Below are 21,200 nucleotides of genomic sequence, written 5' to 3' on the forward strand. Positions count from 1 at the left end.
TCTCTCATTCTTGAATTGTGCTACCCATCTTCTTCTCTGCCCTGCAACCACTGGTCCCTCTCAATCCCCCTGCCTCAAGCTGTCCCCATTCCAGCCCCACTTCATGGCCACAGGAAGATTATGTGAGTGTGGATGGAGAATTAAACATCATGGCTGTCATCACACCGAAAAGGGCCTGGGTGAGGCAGACACAGGCTCCCATGTCACCTCTCACCCTTCCTCAGTGGCAGCCAGATGTGAGGGGCAGGGAGGATGGGGACATGTCCCCAGGAATGGTGTGCAGGTGAGTCAGCATGGACCTGGGATGCCAGCCCAGCTGCCAGCACTGATCTGTGTGATACCACTGGGGACATGGAGCCTGGGGACCCTCTCTGCACCCCCAGATGGGGGACTGAGGAGGAGAGGAAGCCATGGCCAGCTCTGGAGCAATGGTGACTGACGTTCACTTGCCAGGAATCTGTTGGGAAATATTTTTATCCTCTGGGTGTGAGTGTGCTACACGTCAGAGCCATCTGCCACACAGTCACTTTTGGGAGAGCCTGGGAGTGCAGGCATGAAAATCTGTGAAAGTGAGTGCATTCCCATGCCCTTCAAAGCTGTGTGTCCCCAGGTCTCCTCCCTGTGGTGCCTGGGGACAAAGCTGGGATGGCTTCTGGGGCAAGAGACAAACTCTTGCATTCCCTAAAATGGAGATGGTCTTGAGCTCTGCAGAGGAAGCCCAGTGCTCTGCAAGCTGTTTCAGACATGGGAAGCTGAGTGACACTAACAGCAGCCTCACTGCACAGCCAGCCTGATCCCCCCGTCCTTTCAGCATCTTTCCATCTTTCTTCAGCATGCACAGCCCCTCACACCCAGCTGGCATCAGCCCATCTGCAGCAGGCAGCAAGGAGCTAACCCACCAACCCACCCCTTGCCCCAGTTGCTGCAGGAGGTTCCTGTTCTTCTCTATAGGGTGAAGTAGCCCTTGGATAAAAATAAGGGATACAAATAAATAGAGACATCAGCCCATGACAAAACACTAGATCTGCTTGCCCTAAAATATCAGGCTGTTGACATTCAGAAACCAGATTCAGACCATCATTTTGCAACTAGCAGGATCCCCCATCCTCAGGACAGATGCCCTGGATTAAACACCCCTAAATTTGTGGTATCTGGGGTTTTATCAAAGGAGACTGTTTCCACTTGAGCATCCCTCACTACAGCCTGGCTGCTCTGCCGCAGGACCTCGCCTGGTTCGGGTTTACAGTGAGCCATCTCCTGCTGATGAGCTGGAGCTGGGAAGACATGTTTGTCCAGTTCCCTTTCGACACTTTCTGACCTCCTTGCGGCCCAGACTTTCCTACCAGAGTGTAGGATTTAATCATCCTTAATGATAGCCAGGCCAAGGATAGCATTCAGCCAGGTTTTCCTAGACAGCTACATCTGAAATCTTTATCCGAGTACAACCCCCCAGTAAATGCCCTGACAAATGACTGGAAACACTGCAGGGTTGTGGCAGACCTATGGCCAGGACCAGAATTAAATCAGACCAAAAGCTTAAACCCTCATATAACTCCAGGGGGATTTTTGAATGTACTTGGTGCTGCAGCCGGGCTTGGTGTTCCTCTCTGCTGCCAAGATTTGCCAGTGCTAGAGAACTGCTCCCCTCCTGCCAACTTGAAGTTACAATTGATCCTGGGAATCCTGTGCAGTTGGCAATTATTTGTACCAATTTTTGGTGTAAGCCAGTGGACTCAGTTGATACCACTAAGATTTATCGTGATTTAACCACACCCCCATAGAGGATTAGTGCTGATTCCTTTAGAGTGGATTCAAAGTGGTTTTAATTAAACCAACATAACTTTGCTGTGTGGATGAAGGCTTGGGCAGGAGCAGTGTGCCTGGAGGTCTGAGCTGTGCAGGAGAGGCAGCACATGGGAGGAAACTGAAAAGAAGCTGTGGAGAGACATATCTTCTCTGGCTTTCCTTGCCTGCCCTTCCTTCTCTCTGAAAAGCTGGCAGGGCTGCAACTTTTTGACTGAATGAGATGACGGAAATTCGAAGTGCCAGGTCGTGCAAGGTCCGTGGCGTACGCTGGAGGAGGCTCTGTGCAGACACAGTGGGGGTGATGTCACCTTGTCACTGTCTCCTGTGCCAGGGCTGTGCCAGCTCTGCCCAGCCCGGGGTGCCCACGCTGCTGAGAGGGACACGCTGGGACCCCCCCAAATAAGAGAGGAGACTCACAGCAGGTAGAGACCAAACAGCTTTGAAAGTTTAGCAGGCAGCACTCTTTGCCAGGCAGGGGAGATGGGGACGTGAACCTGGGATGGAGGAGCATCCTGTGCCACCACAGCAGGCCTGGAGATAGGGCTGGAAAAGAAACACAGAGTCTGGGGACAGGGATACTAACAGAGAGAAAAGAGTTTTGGGGGACATGAAAAGTCAGGAGTTTTCAGTCTTTTTAAAACTAAACCATGAGTTTTTTCCTTTGCTTTTCTCCATCTTTTTCTCCTGGGAAAGGGAAATTGCTCGAGCAGTTTGGGGTGAGGGGGCTGGGGAGGGTCTGCCAGATGTGCAAAAATGCTGGAGAAAGCAAAAAACTCAGAGAAAAAAGTTCCCTTTTGAGAGAGGCTACTTTTCCATTCCTTAAAAAAGAAGAAAAAAAAAAAGAAAAAGAGTTTTTCATGAAAATTTTCAGGCAGTTCCATTGTTTTGCTTCAGCCTTTGATTTAACTACTTGAGCAAGTATTTGACAAAACCCTCCGTGTTTTTCAGGAGGTTTCTTAAATCCCACCGAGGTATGGGATTATGAGAAACAACAAATGGCAAGCTGTCTCTAACCCCACAGACTTTCTCACTCTCGTTTTCTCTCTCACTTTGGAATAAAAAATGCAGTGCTCCCTGCTGAGTTCTCTTTAAAATTCACATTGTCTCTTCAAATAAAGGCTGGGAGGGTGAGGTAGTGCTTTGAAAACCAGAACTCAGTCATACATTGCAGGGCCAGATCCTAGAGGATTATTCTCTCTCAGGACACTTTATAACTTCATGAGAACTTCTGGCCTGGCTTGTCTCACCAGCTTAGTGTGAGTGGCCCCAGCGGATGGCAGGATGACTGAGATCCCCACACCCCTTTCCATCAGCATCGCTGGTGGAGACTTTTTAAACCATGATAAAGCAAATTCCTTATTTTTTTTTTTCTATTTTTTTTTCCCCTGGGGATGGTGGGGCCCATTTTCTGTGTAGCCTGTACCCAGGCAGAGGAAGCCCTGCTGCAGCATGAGCCTCTCCACTGCGGCTGGCACATTACCACTGGCTGTGGTAATGTGGTTTTCCCCTGCTTTTGGTGTGATTTGTGACTGCAGCAGCCTGTGCTGCCCCAAGGCTGTGGTGAGCTGCCAGCATCGCCGCTGGAAAGCTCAGAGCTGGATGAGCATCTTGTTCCTAGGAGAGGTGCCTGGCTGGACAGCATGGCCATGCTTTGGTCACGCAAGGGAAATAAATAGAGGAACTTTTCCTCCTGATCCACCCGGACTTTTGGTAGCAAAAGCTTGGGAGCAAGGGAGTGAAGCTGGCAACTTCCTTTGCTGTTGTTTCACCTTTCCTTCCCCACTGTGGCAATGAGAGAAATGAAGCCCAGAAAGGAGCACTGTATTGTAAACTGCTGCACATTTATTTTTCTTAAATGGTGTTATCACCAGGCCATTACACTGTCCCGGGAAAATGGATATGTGCTGAGGCACAGCAGTGAACATAGACACATGGACACTGCAGCAGGACAGAGCTCCCACACCCAGGGGACAAGGACAAGGAGACCTCACCATGGCAAACAGGGAGCAAGGGTTGAGCAGACCCTTTAAATGGCATTGCAGCCTCAGGAAATTATGACGGTGCCTGTCATTCTTGCAATACTGTGTCATTTTTCAGTAAACAGAAGCAAGGAGCAACTGTTGGACTCTGGTCGAAGGGTTCAGCAGGGCTTCTTTACATCTGTGCCTGTGTCTGTGTGCTGGGCTGGGGCAGGAAGGAGAGTGACTGGAGCACCTTGATGTCGGTGTTCCTGAGGCCCTGCTAAAGTCTTGGAAACAGAAGATCGGTGGGAAAATGTCGGTTTTGACAAGTCTTTCATGCACATAGTTCAGACCTGTCACAGCGATGTCAAAATTCATCAGCCTAGTGAACCCATTAAACCTGGGGCAGAGCTGAACCATCCACAGCTCCAGCTCAGGAGGCACGGCAAAGCCGAGCCGTTCCAGCCCTTCCGGGCAATCTCTCTTTCCCCGGCGGGGCACTTCGGAGCTGGCCCGGGTGGGAGCGTGGGTGCCAGGTGGGAACTCCTCGGGCCGAGCGCTGCCAGCCCGGCTCCGGGCAGGGGTGCCGGTGCTGGGGGTGCCCGTGTTAGGGGTGCCGGTGCCGGGGGTGCCCGTGCCGAGGGTGCCCGTGTTAGGGGTGCCCGTGCCGGGGGTGCCCGTGCCGGGGCAGAGCCAGGGCTCTCCGCGGGAGGGAGCGCCCGCGCGGGGCCGGCCGGCCGGGCAGCCCCGGGCTCCGCTCCGCCTCGCTGGGCGGGCGGATCCCAGCTCCTGATTTTCCCGGGGGCTGCAGAGGCTTGTCCCGGCCCTGCGCGATCCTGCTTGGCTGCCGCCCTCCCCGCCTCCCTCCACCTCCTCCTCCTCCTCCACCACCACCCCATGTGCTTCCTGCCGGGCCAAGTTCGCGGAGCGCCGCCGCACGCCGGGCCAGCGGAGCGGAGCCGCAGCGGAGCGGGGCGCAGGGCAGCGGGCGCGGCTGCTGCGGGGCGCGGCGGGGCAGGCTCGGCGGAGCGCCGGCTCCAGCCTCGGGGCGCGCTCGCCCGGCCCCGGCGGCCCCTGCCCGCCCGCACCATGCCGCGGCGGCGCGGCTGCCTGCCGCCCCTCCTGTGCGCGCTGGCCGCCCTCAGCCTGCCGCTGCTGCTGGCCGCCGAGCCCCGCGCCAAAAGTTGCTCCGAAGTGCGGAGGCTCTACGCCGCCAAGGGCTTCAGCCAGAGCGAGGCGCCCAGCCACGAGATCAGCGGTGAGTCGCGATCGTCGCTGCCGCCTTTGTGCGCGCTCGGCCCGGCCCCGCGGAGCGCGGCGTGCCCCAGCTCGGCTGGGCTCGGCTCGGGGCGCGCTGCCCGGCTCGGCGCGGCTCGGCTCGGCTCCGCGCCGCTCGGTGCCCATCCCGCGCGGAGGGTCCCGGCGCGGCTGCCCGCCCCCCGTGCCGTGCCGTGCCGTGCCGTGCCGTGCCGTGCCGGGCGGGACCGCGCCTGTTGCCGGCCCCGCTCCCGGCTCGGCGGCGGCGCGGGCGCTCCTGCCCTTGGGTCGCCGTTCGCCCCGGCGGGTCGCGGGCGGCCCGTCCCGCCCCGGTGCCCGGCGGCTGCTAGCGGAGGGACTGAGACATGGCTTCTTTTTTTTTTTTTTTTTTCCTTTTCCTTTTTTTTTTTTTTTTCCCCCCCTTCCTTTTTATTTCTTTCTTCCTTCCCTCAGCCTTCGTCCCGAGGTACTTGCGCATCCCGGGAACAGGAGTGCTCGCAGCCGGCAGCAGTAGGAAATGGTAGCTAATGTGCTCACACCCAAAACATTTTATTCTTTTTGTTTCATCCTTCATCTCCCTCCCAGGGCCGCTGCTTTTATTTCCCCTTCTGAATGACCTACTGGACCGCATTCTCCGCGGAACAAAGGAAGTGCCTTTTTAGCTGGAATCCTCGGAGACCACCAAGGACTCCAGCTCATGCACTGCAATTTCGCACTACTTTCAACAATAACAAAAATGCATGACTGAATGGCTCAAAAATGTGGAGTGTTGGAGGCATTCATTTCGGTCTGGGACACTGTCACAACACAGACAGACCCCAAGTAAATACCTTTAGACGGCTCAGATAGAAGCTGGGGGTAATCTTTACCATTGGTGTGCCCTCCAGATATGCATACATTATCCTTTTCACTGACAAAATTAAAATCATTTCAGTCGCTTGTGCTTTTGTATTGTCAGACTAATGATATGCATTTAGCCTACATCTGTTTGAATAAAATTGCAGGCCCGTTTACTTCTCCTAGAAATATTTTAATGAGAAACGTCTGACTGGTTGCAGTTAAAATACTCTCGCCCCTTCACTCTGCCTGCTTTGTAAAATGGTCTCTAATAAATAGTCTTGCATTTGAGTCCAGTCCTCATCAGTGTAGGATCAGAACGTGAGCAGACTTCCCCTTAAGTCCAGTATTGGGAAGGTTTGACCTAGTCCTTATTTTATATATTATTGTTTAAGATGACTTGGTGAGCTTTGGAGAATGTCAGGAGTACATCATGCTGACAGGGCTTCCATTTGAAGCTCTAAAGCTGTTGTCTGTTTGAGAAAAGTGATGAGCAAGGTAAGATTATTTGACAAAAGAAGGGCTTTCTGCAGTGACATGCTGAAAGTATGGCCTGGGTTATGTTGCTGTTCCAGGGGCACAGGGAGTCTGTGTCTGGCCTTGCTTGGAAAGCAACAGGTCTTGCAAAGTTGTGTTTTAAATGTAATCCTGCTGTGCGGGGTATTTCAGAGAGGGTGGTGGAAGTCTTTAAAGGAGGCGTGCTGTGTACAGCTTTAAAGTGTGGTGCACCTCAAGTGTGACTGAATTTCAAATTAAACCTGGAGTGGGGTGCTACACCTGCTGTAGTTTCACGTTCCCCCTGTGAATTCATGTGGTTTTGGCATGGGCTGTGTTTAGAGGCTCCGGATCTCCCCTCTTGCTGCTCAGCAGGTGTGGGCAGATGTAACCACCAGTCCCACTGCTGGTGTTGAGCTTTCCCAGAGTGGAGAACGTCACCTGTGGGATCAGCACAGGGTGCTGGAGTCCCATGGGCCAAGTGATAAAGCTGGAGGCTGAGGTCTGGCACCAGGGTAGGAGGCCTGTGGTGTGTATTGTGTCTCCAGAAAAGAGTCACTTGCCAAAGCTTTGATTTCAGATGGTGTTTCAGGTGATAAGTGGCGTGTTTTCCATCAGGAGAGTAAGTGGTTTGGACAGGCCGTTACCTGGGCGCCTGGCTATCGGTGGGAACAAGATAAATGTGTGTGAGGGAATGAGCCATGTGCTTGGACAAGTATCCCACTGGGGCAATGGTGGAAACTGGTGATTTCTGCTTGGTGGCACCTCTCTGCTCACTAAACTGGTGGAGGACAGCTTGGGGAGGCTTCAGTGGGCTGAATGGAACCACGTGTAGACACATGAATGCTGATGGGATGATGTGTGGACACATGGTTGTTCATGTCTGAAGTGCATCAACTTCTTTGTTAGGTTTTTGTAGTGATTTGATAGATTGTGCTTTATTCTCACACCATCTTAGCAAGTGGCTTTAGATCACAGTGCAGACAGAAACTTCCTAGCATCTTTGTGAAAAGGTGTCCTAAAAGCTGTGGCAAATTTGTTTCTGTAAGTGTAGTGATTTCTTTGCTGTTGGGGATTACTGATCCTACAAAATGTTGGCCTTGAATTGTAAAGTGAAGCAGCTGTGTGGTGCAGGCAGATGTGTCCCTGCTCTGGGCTATGTGACAGCAAGTGGAACTCATCCTCACTGGAAGGGCATGGGAGTCATTTGGGGTTTTATAGCATCTCACATGGATATTTTGGCCACATTTATTTTTTTTTTCTGGAACAGCAGATATGCAAACTTCTTTTTTTCAAGGAAATGTCCATTCCAGCAGGCATTTTATCTGTATCATTGCTATTCTAGTGGCATTAAAAGGCTGCTCCTTCACCATAATTACCCAGGAGTTCACTTTAATATTTATTTAGACGAGGTTTAGGACCTAATTAAGAGTATGCATAAATAGCAGGTTATATCTTGCTGAAGTACCTAGGCATTTCTGAAAGCAGCGCACAGCTGGTCAACTCACTGCTTGCTTGATAAGAGGTGTAAAATGGGTTATTTGTGGTGTGGGACATAGAGAACTTGTTTCCTTTTATGTCTCTTTGGTGTTAGAGGTATAAACACAGACTACTGCTATAAATCTGTGTGGAAGCTTTTCATAATCGTTTCCCTTTGGTGCTGCTTTGTACCTGAGTGTTCCTCAGTGGCTGCTGCCCCTCTAGCCCTGTGATGTGTGTGGCAAAGCTCCTGGCAGTGCAGATGCAATCTTGCTGTTGCTGGAGAGGTCAGTGCTTTCGTAGACCTGATGTCTACATAGTTGGTTTGTGAAACCTGACTCGTGATAGCATGTAGATAGTAGGTGGTGTGGGCAGAGCACCAGCCTCTAACTGCTTTTAAGATGACTTTGACAGTTTCCCAAGGACAGGTCACATCTTGGGAAGTTCTGGGTCCCGGAGCCACTGACTTTGTTCAGACTCTACCCAGAATGTTCCTTATGGATTCCAGGTGTCTCTGAGCTGTCCTGATAGGGCTAAACTCCCCGGAGTGACCATCTGAAGGGGCTGCTTACCCTGCTTGGTCTGGTGGGGCTGCAGAAATTCAAAGTGAGCTGGTGGCATCTGCAGACCCACAGTAGGTGGCTGTGATTTAAAAAACAAAAAACCCCCACCCAACCTTTCTTTCAAAAGGCTGTTTCTTGCCCTCAGGTGTTAAACAGACGGACATTCCTTCCCTTTTCCTGCTAATTGGAAGAACTAGATGTTTCTTTTCCTGGATTGAAAAGGAGAAAAAAACCCCAAAACCATCGTGCCTGTTGGTGGAAAACTGGCAAAATTCCTGCATCAGTGTCATCCCTGCTCTCACTGGCACTGCTCTCCTGGCAGTGGTGGAGAGCACAGATCAAACCTGGAGCCTGCCTTTGCAGGGAGCTGGGTGCAAGCAGCACTCTGTTCAGTCTTAGTGAAGTGTTCAGTGTAATTAATCTCTATTTAAACCAAATTAATTGAGTAGCTGCATTTATTTGTGAGAGCAGTTCTTTCTCCATGGCAGAGGAAATCTGTTGACCCTTGATTTTCGGCCTTCTGGGACTCTGCCCAAAGTAACTGTGGGCAGGTGTGCCCTGATGTCTGCTGCTCACTTGTCCCCAGTGTATTTATGGCTGTCAGTGGGTGCTCTGTCCTCGTGTCCTGCCCTCGGTCAGTCAGGATGCCTGCTTTGTTTGCATTGCTGTTTGGGGTTTAACCCCAGCCAGCAACCAAGCCTCACACAGGCAGTCGTTCACTTCCCTATGGAAAGGATTAGGGAGAGGACCAAAAGGGTAAATGGTAGGGAACTTGTGGGTTGAGAAGAATCCAGTTCAACAGGGAAAGCAAAAGCTGAGCATGCAAGCCAAGCCAGGAATTCAGTGTTTCCTTGGGCAGGCAGGTGTTCAGCCATCCCAGGAAAGCAGGGCCCCATCACATGTAACAGTGACTTGGGAAGACAAACACCATCACTCCAAATGTCCTCCCCTTTCTCCTTCTTCCCCCCACTTTATATACTGACCATGATGTCATATGGTCTGGAATCTCTCTTCGGTCACTTGGGGTCACCTGTCCCAGCTGTGTCTCTTCCTCCAACTTCTTTGCCAGCGTATCAGTACAAGAAGCAGAAAATACTTCGGCTGTGTGTCAGCTGTGCTCAGCAATAACAAAACCTTTTCTGTATTGTCAACCCTATGCTCAGCACAGATCCAGAGCACAGTCCCATACTAACCACTGTGAAGAAAATTAACTCTACTCCAGCCAAAACCAGCCCATTGTTTTACATGTCAAGTTCAGCAAACGCTTCTTTAGTTTTTCACATGCTTCTCTTCCAAGGGAGGAAGGGTTTCTGGCTCCCCTCCAGGCCAGTGTTACTCGTGCTGTCTGGCACTGCTGAGCCTGTTGCAGTCGGTTTGCAGGAGGCAGCTCCGGACTTGCTGTGTTATGAGAAGTACCAGATAACACCTGGTCATCCTTGAGGTCTCTTTGAAGGTGTGGCGTGACCTGGCCACCAGCTGTACCTGCTTGCCATGATTGATCCCATGAAGGCAGTGGTCTTTGGCTGGCAGAGGGTTTTCTCCTGCCTGGCACGGACTAATTAATGAACTGATTACCTGCCCACCCGTGGGTGGAGAAGCGACCACTGGAGAACATCCCCGCCGCCAACACAACGGCCGGCACGGAAAACTAAACGAGAGAACCGCTTGAAGTATTTTTAGCTGCTTCTAATGCCATTTAGCAACTGGGAGCAGCGTGAGGGGGGAGCTGGCAGTGTGCGAGCGGCCCGCAGGCCGCCGAGCAGCGCTGGCGGCCGTGCGGCCCGGCGCTGCTGGCAGGGGCTGGCGGCGGCTCCCGGCCGGGAAATGTGCTTTTCTCTTTGCCTCGGCGAATGTGCAGCGCGGGGTTTTGTTCGGCTGCAGCGGCGCACCGTGTCCTAGCAGCCGGCAGCCTGAAGCATGTGGTTAGCAGCAACTGCTTGCAGTGGTCCGGGCTGAGTGGGAGTATCGTTTTCCTTGGCAGACGCTTCATAGAAAGTTCTGTTTTTTCTGCCAGAATAAGCAGTCATTACATTCCATACAATTCATAGTCAAATTATTATCTATTGTTAAAATTGCCTTAATTATCAGATGTTTCCTTAGACATGTAGCTGTTTTTTAAGAGGCTGAATAGGCGTGTGTACATTGTGCAGAAGGCCGGAGCTGCACAATGTTTTCAGTACTGTTTTGTAGTTTCAGGGAGATTTTCTGTGGCTTTCGTATGTCAACAGGCTTTTTATTCATACTGAAACAGCAGCAGAGCCAGGCCAACACGACAGCAAGGCGCTGTTTTGGGTCTCTGCATCTCCCCCGTGCCATGGTATTTCCTTGGTACCTGTGGAACCAAGGAAGTTGAGGATGAAGCATCACTGCTGTGTGTCTGAGAGGGCTCTGATGGGAGAACGTTCCAGATGAGCATTTTCTGTCTTGGAGGTGCAGGCAGCATCTGCCCAACAGGGCTGGGACCTCTGTCAGCAGCCTGGGAAGGTCCCAGTTCCTTGAGGTGGTAATGTCTGTGATGACTTAGCCTGCTCTTGGTGTTGGATGGTGGCTCATGCAGACCCCACTGTCCTGGTTCTGTGCCATGGATTGCCAACCCGGGAACCTGTATGGATGGGGAAGGACTACCAGTGCTTCTCAAGAGGTGTCAGATGTGTGGTTTTCATCTCCTGTCCCCTTCCCACACAGCCATTCCCATGGACTCACCAGGGACTTCTGTGGATGTGCACGTGTGTTAAGTTGCATAGGCACAGTCCCTGACATCTCCCGCAGGTGTGGGCAGCACCAGGATAGAGCATCGGGATTATTCAGTCTGCTGCAAAATTCTTTATTACTTGCTTTTGTTCTGCTTTTTTTTTTCTTTTTCTTTTTTTTTTTTTGGTGGGGGATGGACATTCTTTTAGCCAGAGAGGTCAGGATGTGTCTCCTCGCGGCGGCCAGGCTGAGAGTGAGCTGCCAGTCCCAGTCTCCCGGGCAATAACTTCCTTGCATTCCTCACATTCCTCCTGCTTTCTCTTTCTTTTGAGATTATGAAGATAACTTCCTTCTCCCATTGCTAAGCAATTCGAGGACCCAGTAAGTTTCCCTCTTGTTCCCTAAATTACCTTGTGTGCTCCAAGATGCCCCATGGCAAACCCCTCTGGTGCCCTGGAAGGTGCAGTTTGTGCTCTTCACTGGGGTTTGTGCATCTCAGGAAGAAAGCTGCGTGTGCGTGTGTATTCTTTTTTTTTTTAATTGCCAAGTGTTTTAATTAAAAGAGATTACTACTTTGTTGTAGCCCGTCTTACCTGCTTCCTGGTTTGTTGAAGAAGTGTTTCATGAAACTATTTTGCTTTTCTAGGAGTGATTTTTGTGTTTTTCTTTGCCCATGCAGTGTGCAGAGGCTGTGGCCGAAGCACAGTGTTTATACCAGAGAATTTTCTTCTTGTTTACATCTTTCTGGTCCGGGAAAGGTGCTCAGATAAAAATAGCATGTTGGGAAGAGGGAACCTGGTGAGAAAATGTTGGAGGCTTTATGTGTGCAGAGCTGGTGGCAGTCGTGTGGGCTGCTGGCAGGCTTTGCCCCATGAGGATGTGGCTGTGGTAGTTTTCTTAGGCTGGTGTTTTCTGTTTGAAAATGGCCATGGTTGGCACAATCATCTTCCCTGCTAGTTCGTGCCTTGCTGTCTGCCACCTCTCATGTCCCTGTGGGTCCTGGGAGAGGAGGGAGGTGGGATGATGTTCCTCAAGGGCAGCAGTGCATCACCTCGCTGGCAAAGTGCTTGAAAGGATGGAGATGGTGCTTAAGAAGTGTGTGTGGGGATACCAGCTGGTGGGATCAGTCTTAATTAAGGGCTACTCAGTGTTGATTTTAATGTGAAATTAGAACTATAGAAGCTTCTTTCCCGTTACAAAGCATTGCCAGATTCCCCACCTTCCAGAAAACATTCTTAGAAATACTTTTTTACTGTCCATCTTCTAAGCAGAGAAATAAAATCTGTTAGTTTCCTGTCTTTCTACTCATATTTTCTGTGGCTTACACAACCAGTGGCTGATGGCCTTGGATTTGTGGGAGTTCCCTGTGAGGCACTTCTCTCTGCAAGCTTTGGTTTTGGAAAGGTACATGGATGGCGGAGAGGGGCTACCCTGAGCAAAGGAATTTGAAGGAGTATTTCTCTTAATGTTTCCAATTTAGAAGCTGAGAATTGTCTGGATTTTAAGCAAATTCAGATGGGAGCAAACAATGATGAAATGTTTAAAATATGTTTGAACATTTTTGTGGGAATAGGAGCAGTTCTTATACAGGCGAGGCTGCAGCTTTTGGGAGGTGAAAATATGTGGCCCTTACACATTGTCAGCATTGTTGCTGCCTTTTTTTCCCCCTTTTTTTTTTCTTTTTTTAAAAATGCTCATAGGAAATTAGCTTTGGTAATTGAGTTTCTACAGAACCACAACATCCAATAGCTGTTCCTTTCCAGGGGTCACCCTTAGGTTACTTTAAGTAATGTGCAGTCAGTTTAACCTCTTGTGGTTTGTATTGCTATTCTAGAAATTACTGGTGATTTGGGGTGTGTTAGAGTAACAACTTCACAGGAAAACCCCAAATGTCAGGGTGTCTGGTTTTCAGAGAGCTCTGACCACTTGCCTTGTGAAAACCAGGCACCTCAAGGTACGTCCCTTCTTGCATCGGAAAATGCAGTTAAAGCCTTTATGGCCCGTTGACTTTCCTTTTGAAAGAAGCTGAAATAACCCTGGGTAATTTGTTTACCTACACTGACTTATAACATCCTCCTGCTCGGAAGCACAGTGCAGAACCTGTGCTGGATGCTCCGTGTTGGGTCACATCGCTCTGCGTGGCACTGATGGAGGAGTAGCAGTGCTCTGGACCCCCAAATCCCAGGGTTTAGGGGATTTGCTGGCAGCAGAGGGCCAGCTTTAAGAAATTATGAGCTGGGGCTTTAGCTTTGTAGCATTGACATTTTGGTATAAAAAGCTCTGTGTTGCAGGCTGTGATGACAGGGGGTGATAAATCACTCTTGGCTGGTACTACAGGTTCTAATAATGGTGTTTAAAAAAGATTACATGGGTTTTAATACAAACTTTTTGCTTCTTTGTACTCTCCTCTTTTTAAAGAGTTGAGCCTGTTTTGATTCAGCATTCTTGGAACATAAAGATGGAGACAGGATTTTTACTGGGCTGAAATGCAGTTTTTTTGCTTCTCTTACAAACATGAGGATCTTGTTTGAGTGTCTTTATAGCCAACTGGCTGGCAGTGTCCTCTGTGTAAGGGAGCTGGCTTGTTTGTTTGTTTTAAAGGTAACTTTGCCCCATGGAAGATTAAAGAGCAAGCAGCTTCACTTAGTTGTGGTGAGTGCTGCTATTGGAAAGAAATTAGTGATAGGGAGAGCCATGCAGCAAGGGGGATAAATAACCTCCTGCACCTTCCTTGACTTTCCTTGGCCCATTCCCATGGGAGGGACAGAGCATTTATGTGATCAAAGAGACGGGCACAATTACAAGCCTGATGGAAAATCAATCCCTTGCCAGCTATGTATGGGCACCCAGGCAGGCTTTGCCTTTGCTCTGAATACTGCGGGCTGGATTTTTTTTGTGTACCTGCCAACTTTAGGGTTTCTAAAGCGTGGTGGCCAGCAGTCCTGGGGGAGCACAGGATGCCTGGTGAGCCAAGGCAGTGAGGCAGTAGTGCCCGTGCCCCTTTGCCTGGGCAGAGGCACTGGGAGCAGCTGGCAAACACCCGGCATGCAGATCAGGGGTCAGAGTGGAGCTGCTGGTTTAGTTTGGACTGGAGGAAAACAAACAGGCTTCCTCCTGAGTTTTGGCTCCGTTTAGAGACAGAACTGAGGGTGCCATAGGGCAATATGCTTCTCTTCTCGGTGGGGGGAAAAATGGCTTTAATAGCGTCTGCTAATGATTCAGCGCTGTTTACATAATAATTGTGGTTCGCTTTCATTAGCTCTCATAATGAGATTGCTTTCTTCCAGTGCAGAGCTCGCTGGTTTGGTTTTACACGCTCCTGCCTCCCTGCTCCCCGAGCGTGGCAGTGGGATGAGGAGGGAGTGCAAGGGCTCTGTGCCTGGCCTGGCCTCCCTTCCCCGGCTCCCGGCATGGAAGAAAGCTCACAACTGCTCATGGGAAAGGAGGTGAAGAGGTTTTGTACTGCTGGGACCCAGGTGGTGGTTTGGAGCATCATGGAATCTTAGCGGAGTTGGGTTGAAATCCATTTGGCGTGAGGTTCTCTCATCTTTGTACTGAAAACTCTTGGGCTTACCTGTTTGCGAGGCAGGGAATTCAGTGACCTGCTTCCAGCCAGAGGAAGAAGCCAGGTCCTTTTGTCTCCCAGTTCCACCATATCAGAAGCACTGATCCGTGGCAGTGGATGTGCATCATGGATGTTGTTGGTCTGTCGCTGCTGCAGCCTGACCTTGTTCGTGTTCCATGTCTGAGTCACTGGGAACGGTGGCGATGCTCCCAGGCTGCAGGGGCTTGCCTCCTGCAGCACCCAGCTGCTGTGCCCAGGAGCTGCTGTGGGATAACACCCACTGCTGAGCTCTTCTGAATTAATAATGTCACTCGGAGGAAAGTACAATAGTGTGAGTGCTGCCTTTGAAAAGGTAAGGCTGGCTGTTGTTTGGTTGGGTGGGTTGTTCCTTTGTAGCATAGTAGTGGATGCATGAGGGTCTCAGAGCTGGAGGACGTGGCTGACCCTGGCACAGCACTGGCTGCAGCATAATGGGTCCCCATGGAGCAGTGGGTGCTCACCCAGGGGTGTCACAGGGAGTGTGGGGTCTGTGACATGTCCTAGGGGATGCATGACCTCTCCCCTTTGGCTGCGACTGTTTCTTTAGAAATATGTCTCAATGTGTTACCAATGGTAGATTAAGGTGTGCACTGCTGGAGGGTCCTGAGCAGAGGATGAGTTGACCTTCTTCGCCTTTGCAAAAGAAAACACTTTTATGGGGGGCTGGGAGAGGTGTGACTGCTTTTGGCCACGTGGCTTCTGCTAATCAACGTGAGTTAATTGGGGCTGGTTGAAGAGCTGTGGCTTGGTGGGTAGAGGAGGCTGGAAGAGGCTCAGGGCTGCTCAGCCCTGTTGAATCCAGCCCACCAAGGGGATCCTGGTGCAGGCGCCTCACTAGTGAAAACTCCACATAACTCAGCCCTCCGTGTTACTAAAGGCTCCTTTATACCTCTTCTTGCTGTAACTCCTGTGAGAACAGCCAGTCTTTTCAGCAGCCTTCCTTATGGGGAAAGTTCTGTGAGGGGAGCAGCCTGCCTGGCACGGTGCTGCTCCAAACCAGCCCTGAAGCTGCTGTTGAGGCAGTCTGGGAGTGGGCAAGGATGCCAGGCGAGCCTGGTACTCCTGTCCAGCCTTGCCAAAACAAGGGCTGTGGGTCCCCTTGCTGCCCAACTGGCTCGGTAGGATCCTGGAAAATAGTTGTGGAAAGTAGGGGTTAATTTCTAGGTATCAAAATATGCACAAAAGGTTAAATGAGACTTCCTCCTTGTCAATGAATTACGGCTTGAAAATATTTGCATTCTTTCCTGAAAGATTTAGGAATAATTATACAGCACTCAGGGGCAAGGCATTCCCAGATAAACTTAACAACTCTATAATTTGTACTCGAGGCAGGGTTTCCTGTAAATGATAGCTTTGTTTAATTTTACAATACTGCTTCCAAATGTTTGCTGACTATGGATTGCCAGCTAAACTGGACTTGTGAATCTGGAAGAGTATTTATTTGTTTGTTATTGCAGACAGTAAGAGCTGCTGTGTTAGGCTAAAACTTGGCATTCCTCTACAAGCTGTAGGCATCTCTCCCCAGGCGGGTTTGGTGCAGTGGGCAGCTGATGTAGGGTGTGAACAGCTTTCCAACTTCTCTGTACAAAATTCCTCAGCTTCTCTAGGATCCCCTCCTGCTCTGCCTTTCTTTTTCTGGGGTTGGGAAAGGAACGCTGCAGTCGCAATGCACATACTTTATTTCCATTACTCAAAGCTGGAGTCATGCATAGTTACAGCCAAAGACACTTCAGCAGCTCTGGGGATAACAAGATAGCTGACAGACTGGAATGCGGATTTATCAGGGGTAAAAACTGGCAAAATTCCTTATTTCTGGTTCTTCCTTTTAAATAGGCCCTTCATGCTCCTGCTGCAAGAGCCCACCACATGTTTAACCCCTTCTTGTGTTCTCCCAGCAGGATCCAGGGATGAGCACTGGCACTGCCATGTTTCTTTAGGATTAAATTGCTCAGTCCTACACAGTTCCTAGGTGTTGCTTTTAAACTGCAAAGCTCTTTAAGAAGTGCTTTCAATGGGTTTTTATTTTAAAGTGCAAGCCTTTGTACCAGATGTCTGTCTGAGTGACCACAGAATGTAAATTTTACTGTGTGTTGCCTTTGGACTGGCAGTTTGGGAGACTACTGGGCAGTTAACATAGGCAGATTGTGCCATGAAATCCGCTGCCTTGGATTTGATTCATATTAATTTCTTTCAAAGCAAATCTCTTTATTGGCTTCAGTTTCATTTTGCTGTAGAGCTACTTTTACTGTGCCTTTGCTAGGACCTGGAAATACTTATATTGCTATGAGAAATAGGTCACATTCAGCTCCATGGATTTTCATTTATATATATATAAATACTGCAAGACATTAAGCAATTTCTTTTTGGGGAAACAAGTAATGGCAGAAGGAGCACACTTGGAAGTTAAATAGATTAAGTGAAATCCCTCAATTACAGGAGGGGGGTTCAGAAGACAAGTCAGGCAGTTCAGGGAAGGAGTTCCAAGTTAAAATTTAACCTTTCCCAGTCTTCTGTGAGCAGCGGTGCAGCAGGACCTGCCTGGAGCCAGCCCAGTGCTGGGCTGAGGCTCTGACGTGGCCGATCTGCAGGGTGGATGGATTTGGAGCTGGTGGTTCTGCCTGTGGTTGACAGCCTCAACTGGCTGAGAACGAAGAGAATTTCACTTTTTATTGGAAAAGGAAAGAATTGCTCAGGGATTGCAAAACACTTTGTTTTGGAAGAAATGTCATTGTTTGAAAATAGCACAAGAGCAGGAGGGGAGCTGTCCCTAAGCCTGTGGCAGTCTTGGGAATCTTCTTCTTATTGGGGGCTCAAGTGAAGCTTCAAGGCTTAAGTGTTAGCTTGGACTTTTGTCTAAGGGTGTCCAGGCTGTACTGCTACACTTCTCCCATTCCTGCCTCTTCCTTTGGTGGTGTAAGGACAGGGAACCTTATTTTTATTGTTTTTTATTTTCTATTTTAAGCAGGAGGGGTAGTATTTAGAAAGAGAAGTAAGTCTTGGCTTTTGGACAGAAACACTGGCGGGGTGGTGGCCAGCGCTTTGTCTCTCATGGGATAGTTTCTGGCTCCTGGTTTTCTGCCCTCTGTGTCCTTTCTGCTCCCTGCATTTATCTCCTTGGCTGAGCCCCAGGCACATGGCTTTGAACCAGCATGGCCATCAGAGCTTTGCTGCAGGCCCTTGTCTGGTGCTGCCTGGCCTGTTTGTCTGGGTGCATCCCCAGGACAGGTCCATCCCTGCTGCTCTGGTCACAGCAGTGTCATCCACTGGGGACACCCAGCCCTCGTGGATTTGCCACAGAGGGCAGCCCTCCTGCCAAAGCCTTGTTTCAGCCCTGCCAGCATTTCCCCATGGAGCTGGCGGGTTGCTCAGTGCCTCCCCATTGCAGGGGTTGCCCATTGCTCCTCCCGGCTTTTTTTAGCTGCAAACTTTATTTCATAGAGTATTTTTGCTGGTGGAGGGAGGCAGGACACAGCAGTGGCTTTGGGGCAGGAGGGGAGCTCCTCTTCCTGCTTCAGAAAGACTAACACAAGTGGTAAATCCATCCCATCGTTCTAATCAGCCATCCCCTCCCTGGGGCTCACAGTGCCAGGGCTGTTTACCTTCCTGCTGGTGGATGTCAATGGTCCCACCTGGGAGGTGGGTGGCAAAGGTCCTGTTTGCACTCCCTGCTCCCCCCAGGCTGCTCAGGGCTGTGCTTCAGGAGACAAAATAAACCCCTTCACTGCCTGCCAGCAAAACCTCATTGCAATTGTCCCCTGGTGCAGTTGGGTGCTGTCAGCCCAGTGTGTTGTTTTCCCATCCCACCAAAGCTGTTTGCACAAGCCCAGCCGCTGTTCAAGAGAGGGGATCAAAGCTGGAGTCTGCAAGTGGACAATCTGTGCAACACCAGGGCTGTGGTGTCTCCAAACTTGATTCTTCAATACCTAAGAAAATGTGACCCTGTGCCATGTTCCCATGGGGAGCAGCAATGAGAAGGCACATGCTTACACTGTGAAATGTCTTTGGGAGGAGGGTAGGGAACCCACAAAGCTTTAATTTTCAAAGGTTGAAGTGGCCTCCTGCATTCTCCTGCTGTCATCTGAGATGCTGCTGTCCCTCCTGGGAGGGATTTGCTCAAACAAAGGTGTCAGCACAGAAATTGGCTTGGGAATTGTTGCAGAGATGTTGGGATTTATCTGTGCTGTGGTGAGGAGGAGGAGTGCCTGTGTGAAGCTGGCGGCAGATAAGGCTGGTGTTCACAGCTGTGCCAAGGAGAGCGGGCAAGATAGGGCATTCTGGAGAGGGGGAGAAGGAGGAATTCTTAATTTTGTGATACCCTTATCTTAATCTTTTCTCCCCTTCTTCCTCCCCCCTTCTCGCCTCATCCCGGGTAGGTTAAACTACTGAGCCTCGCCTTTTCCACAAACACTGGCAGGCTGGTGGCTCCAGACCCGGGAATACATTGGGAGTCTGTTTCAGCAGCGGGATGGGTTTTTGGACGTAGGTGGTGTTGTGCTAGCGGAACACAGTGCAGTGCTTGTGTGAGCTGGGTGGCTTCTGCAACGGATACCTGGCTCTTGGAAAAGTAACACTTGGTGGGAGTAGCAGTCAAGGGCTTAGAAGCACGTTTTGCAGGTTAGAAAATCTTATTTACAAACCCAGCTGTGGTCTTAGCTCTGAGGTGTTTTGTGCAAGGGGAGATAAAGTAGGGAGGTGGCAGATGTGGGAGATGGTTCTGAACATCACTGGAGCACAGGCTGTGCCCCTGTCCCAGGGCTGCTGCTCCCTGGGGAGGAGGCAGTGACCCCACTATTGGGATCTCTGGGCAAATGTCCTGCCCTGTGCTTGGAGTTGGTGCCTCTTGCCTCTCCAGGCACCAAGGCACCACCCCCCCCCCTTTTTTTTTTTTTTTTTTTTTTTTTCTGCTTTCAGGGGTATTGAATCTGGAGCTGTGCCTCTAGCTGGAGGATTTTCACTGATACCTTCCCTCTGTATAGTGGCCCAATTTTAGGGAGTTTCAAGGGTCCTGGGCAAGTAGCACCTTGGTTTTTTGGCACTGGATGTCCCTTGCCTCCTGTTGTGCTGCTTATTTGCCTTTCTCCATGTGTTGCTTCAGCCTTGACCATGTGCATTTCTGGAGGTTTGTCTTATTTACATGAACAGTTCTCGGAAAGTTCAGCTGAAAAGCAGCTTTTTTTTTCCCTGGGAACAGCCAGGAACCACTAGTGTGTGATCTTTGTGTATAAAGTTGCCTTTCTCTGATTATAAACAGTGGCCCTAGGATGGATGTGCGGTGGGCCTGTTTAGATTTAAACCTGACCCACCTCCTCGTTTTCAGTGCTGGCATCCCCTTTGAGCTACGTGTTCTTTCCTGCCTTTTGCAGTAACACGTGGTGGGAGTTTTTTAACCTTTAAATTGGAAAGTCCTATTAAATTGTGGTGTCCTACTCTAGGAGAGTGTATGATTTTTAAAAATTTTTTTTTTTTTGGCCAATGCAATATCAGATTCACAGATTGCTCATTAATTTCCCATGCCTTTCTTCTGATGGCCTGGCAAGCCAAGATAGTCTGATAGCCACAGAGACCCTATTGCATGTCCCAGTTAGCCCCTGGGAGCTCTGACAGAGAAGGGATGAGCTGGGAAGCACAGATCTGTGCCTTGGTCCTGCATCTGCAGTGGAAGAGCTGCTGCAGGATCAAGTTCTGCTGGCTATCCCTCCCAGAGCCCTTCATCTGAGCTTGTTTCCCCAACCCTGCTTTGCATCAGATTGATGTGAGCTAATTATTTCTGAAACCCCTTTAATTGGTGGCTCTTTCTGGTCCAGCTGTTCGTACAGTCATGAGCAGCAGAGTGAAGACCCGGGGCAGAGCAGCATCACCTTTCTTCCCAGGAAGGCAGGCTGGATCAAGGGGTTGACAGCAATCCCTGGGGTCACTGATGAAGCAAGAAAGGCCTTTGTGTGGCTTTGTGGGCAAGGCTGGAAAATGCAGCATTCCAGAAGCTTGCTGCTTTACTGGGTGTTCATAGTGTGCAGCTGTGTACTGAGATGTAGCAAGGGTTCCTCAAAATTGAGTTGTGGCTGTGATGCTCTGGAGAGGCATTTCTCGGGTGCTGGCAGTGGTTCTTCCAGACTTCTGGAAAGCTGCTCTGCAGTGGAGCTGCTCAGCTGGAATATTTGGCCCCAAACTGCTCATTGTGGAAGGGACATTGCCTATGTCTGGGCTGAGAAAGTCATCCTGTGCTGAGCTAAACTGGGGAGACAACCAGGGAGCTGGAACTGTGGAGCAGCACAAGCGCTCTGCCTTCCCTCTGGTGCCAAAACAGTCTCCGTGTTGCTATGAAAATGTCTTGTGGAAAACTTTCCACTTAGAACTGAAGTCTCATTTATGTCTGCCCAGGACCTGCTCTTGGACTGAATTTTATTTTCTAAGCAAATGAGACTTTCTGGTCCTTGAGGCGGTGGAAATAACTGCTCCACCAACTTGCAGCCCACCCGGCCTCGGGGGCCTGGGAGCCAGTGGGGGTTT

At 50.2% G+C, this 21,200-nt stretch overlaps 1 protein-coding gene and 1 long non-coding RNA gene across 3 annotated transcripts in view; one reads left to right on the plus strand and one right to left on the minus strand.

Moving 5' to 3' along the window:
• Positions 1-4,650: 4,650 nt before the first annotated feature.
• The window catches only part of GPC4 (glypican 4), a 67,027-nt gene continuing 50,477 nt past the window's right edge, over positions 4,651-21,200 (plus strand). Inside the window, exon 1 of one of the 2 annotated variants that reach the window (XM_064426653.1) lies at positions 4,651-5,025. In XM_064426653.1, the coding sequence (XP_064282723.1) occupies positions 4,665-5,025 (361 nt within the window). In that variant the 5' untranslated portion in view covers positions 4,651-4,664. Of the gene's footprint in view, positions 5,026-14,988; positions 15,007-21,200 lie in introns of those variants that run through there. The other variant, XM_064426654.1, reaches the window with a different exon arrangement.
• On the minus strand, positions 5,871-10,161 carry LOC135304354 (uncharacterized). Its single transcript, XR_010365760.1, has 2 exons — positions 9,382-10,161; positions 5,871-9,122 (listed from the first exon to the last, which is right to left on the minus strand). It is a non-coding gene; the product is annotated as an uncharacterized LOC135304354 (long non-coding RNA).

This window comes from Passer domesticus, chromosome 7 (assembly GCF_036417665.1).
Source record: "Passer domesticus isolate bPasDom1 chromosome 7, bPasDom1.hap1, whole genome shotgun sequence".
In the NCBI taxonomy this organism is placed as follows: Eukaryota; Metazoa; Chordata; class Aves; order Passeriformes; family Passeridae; genus Passer; species Passer domesticus.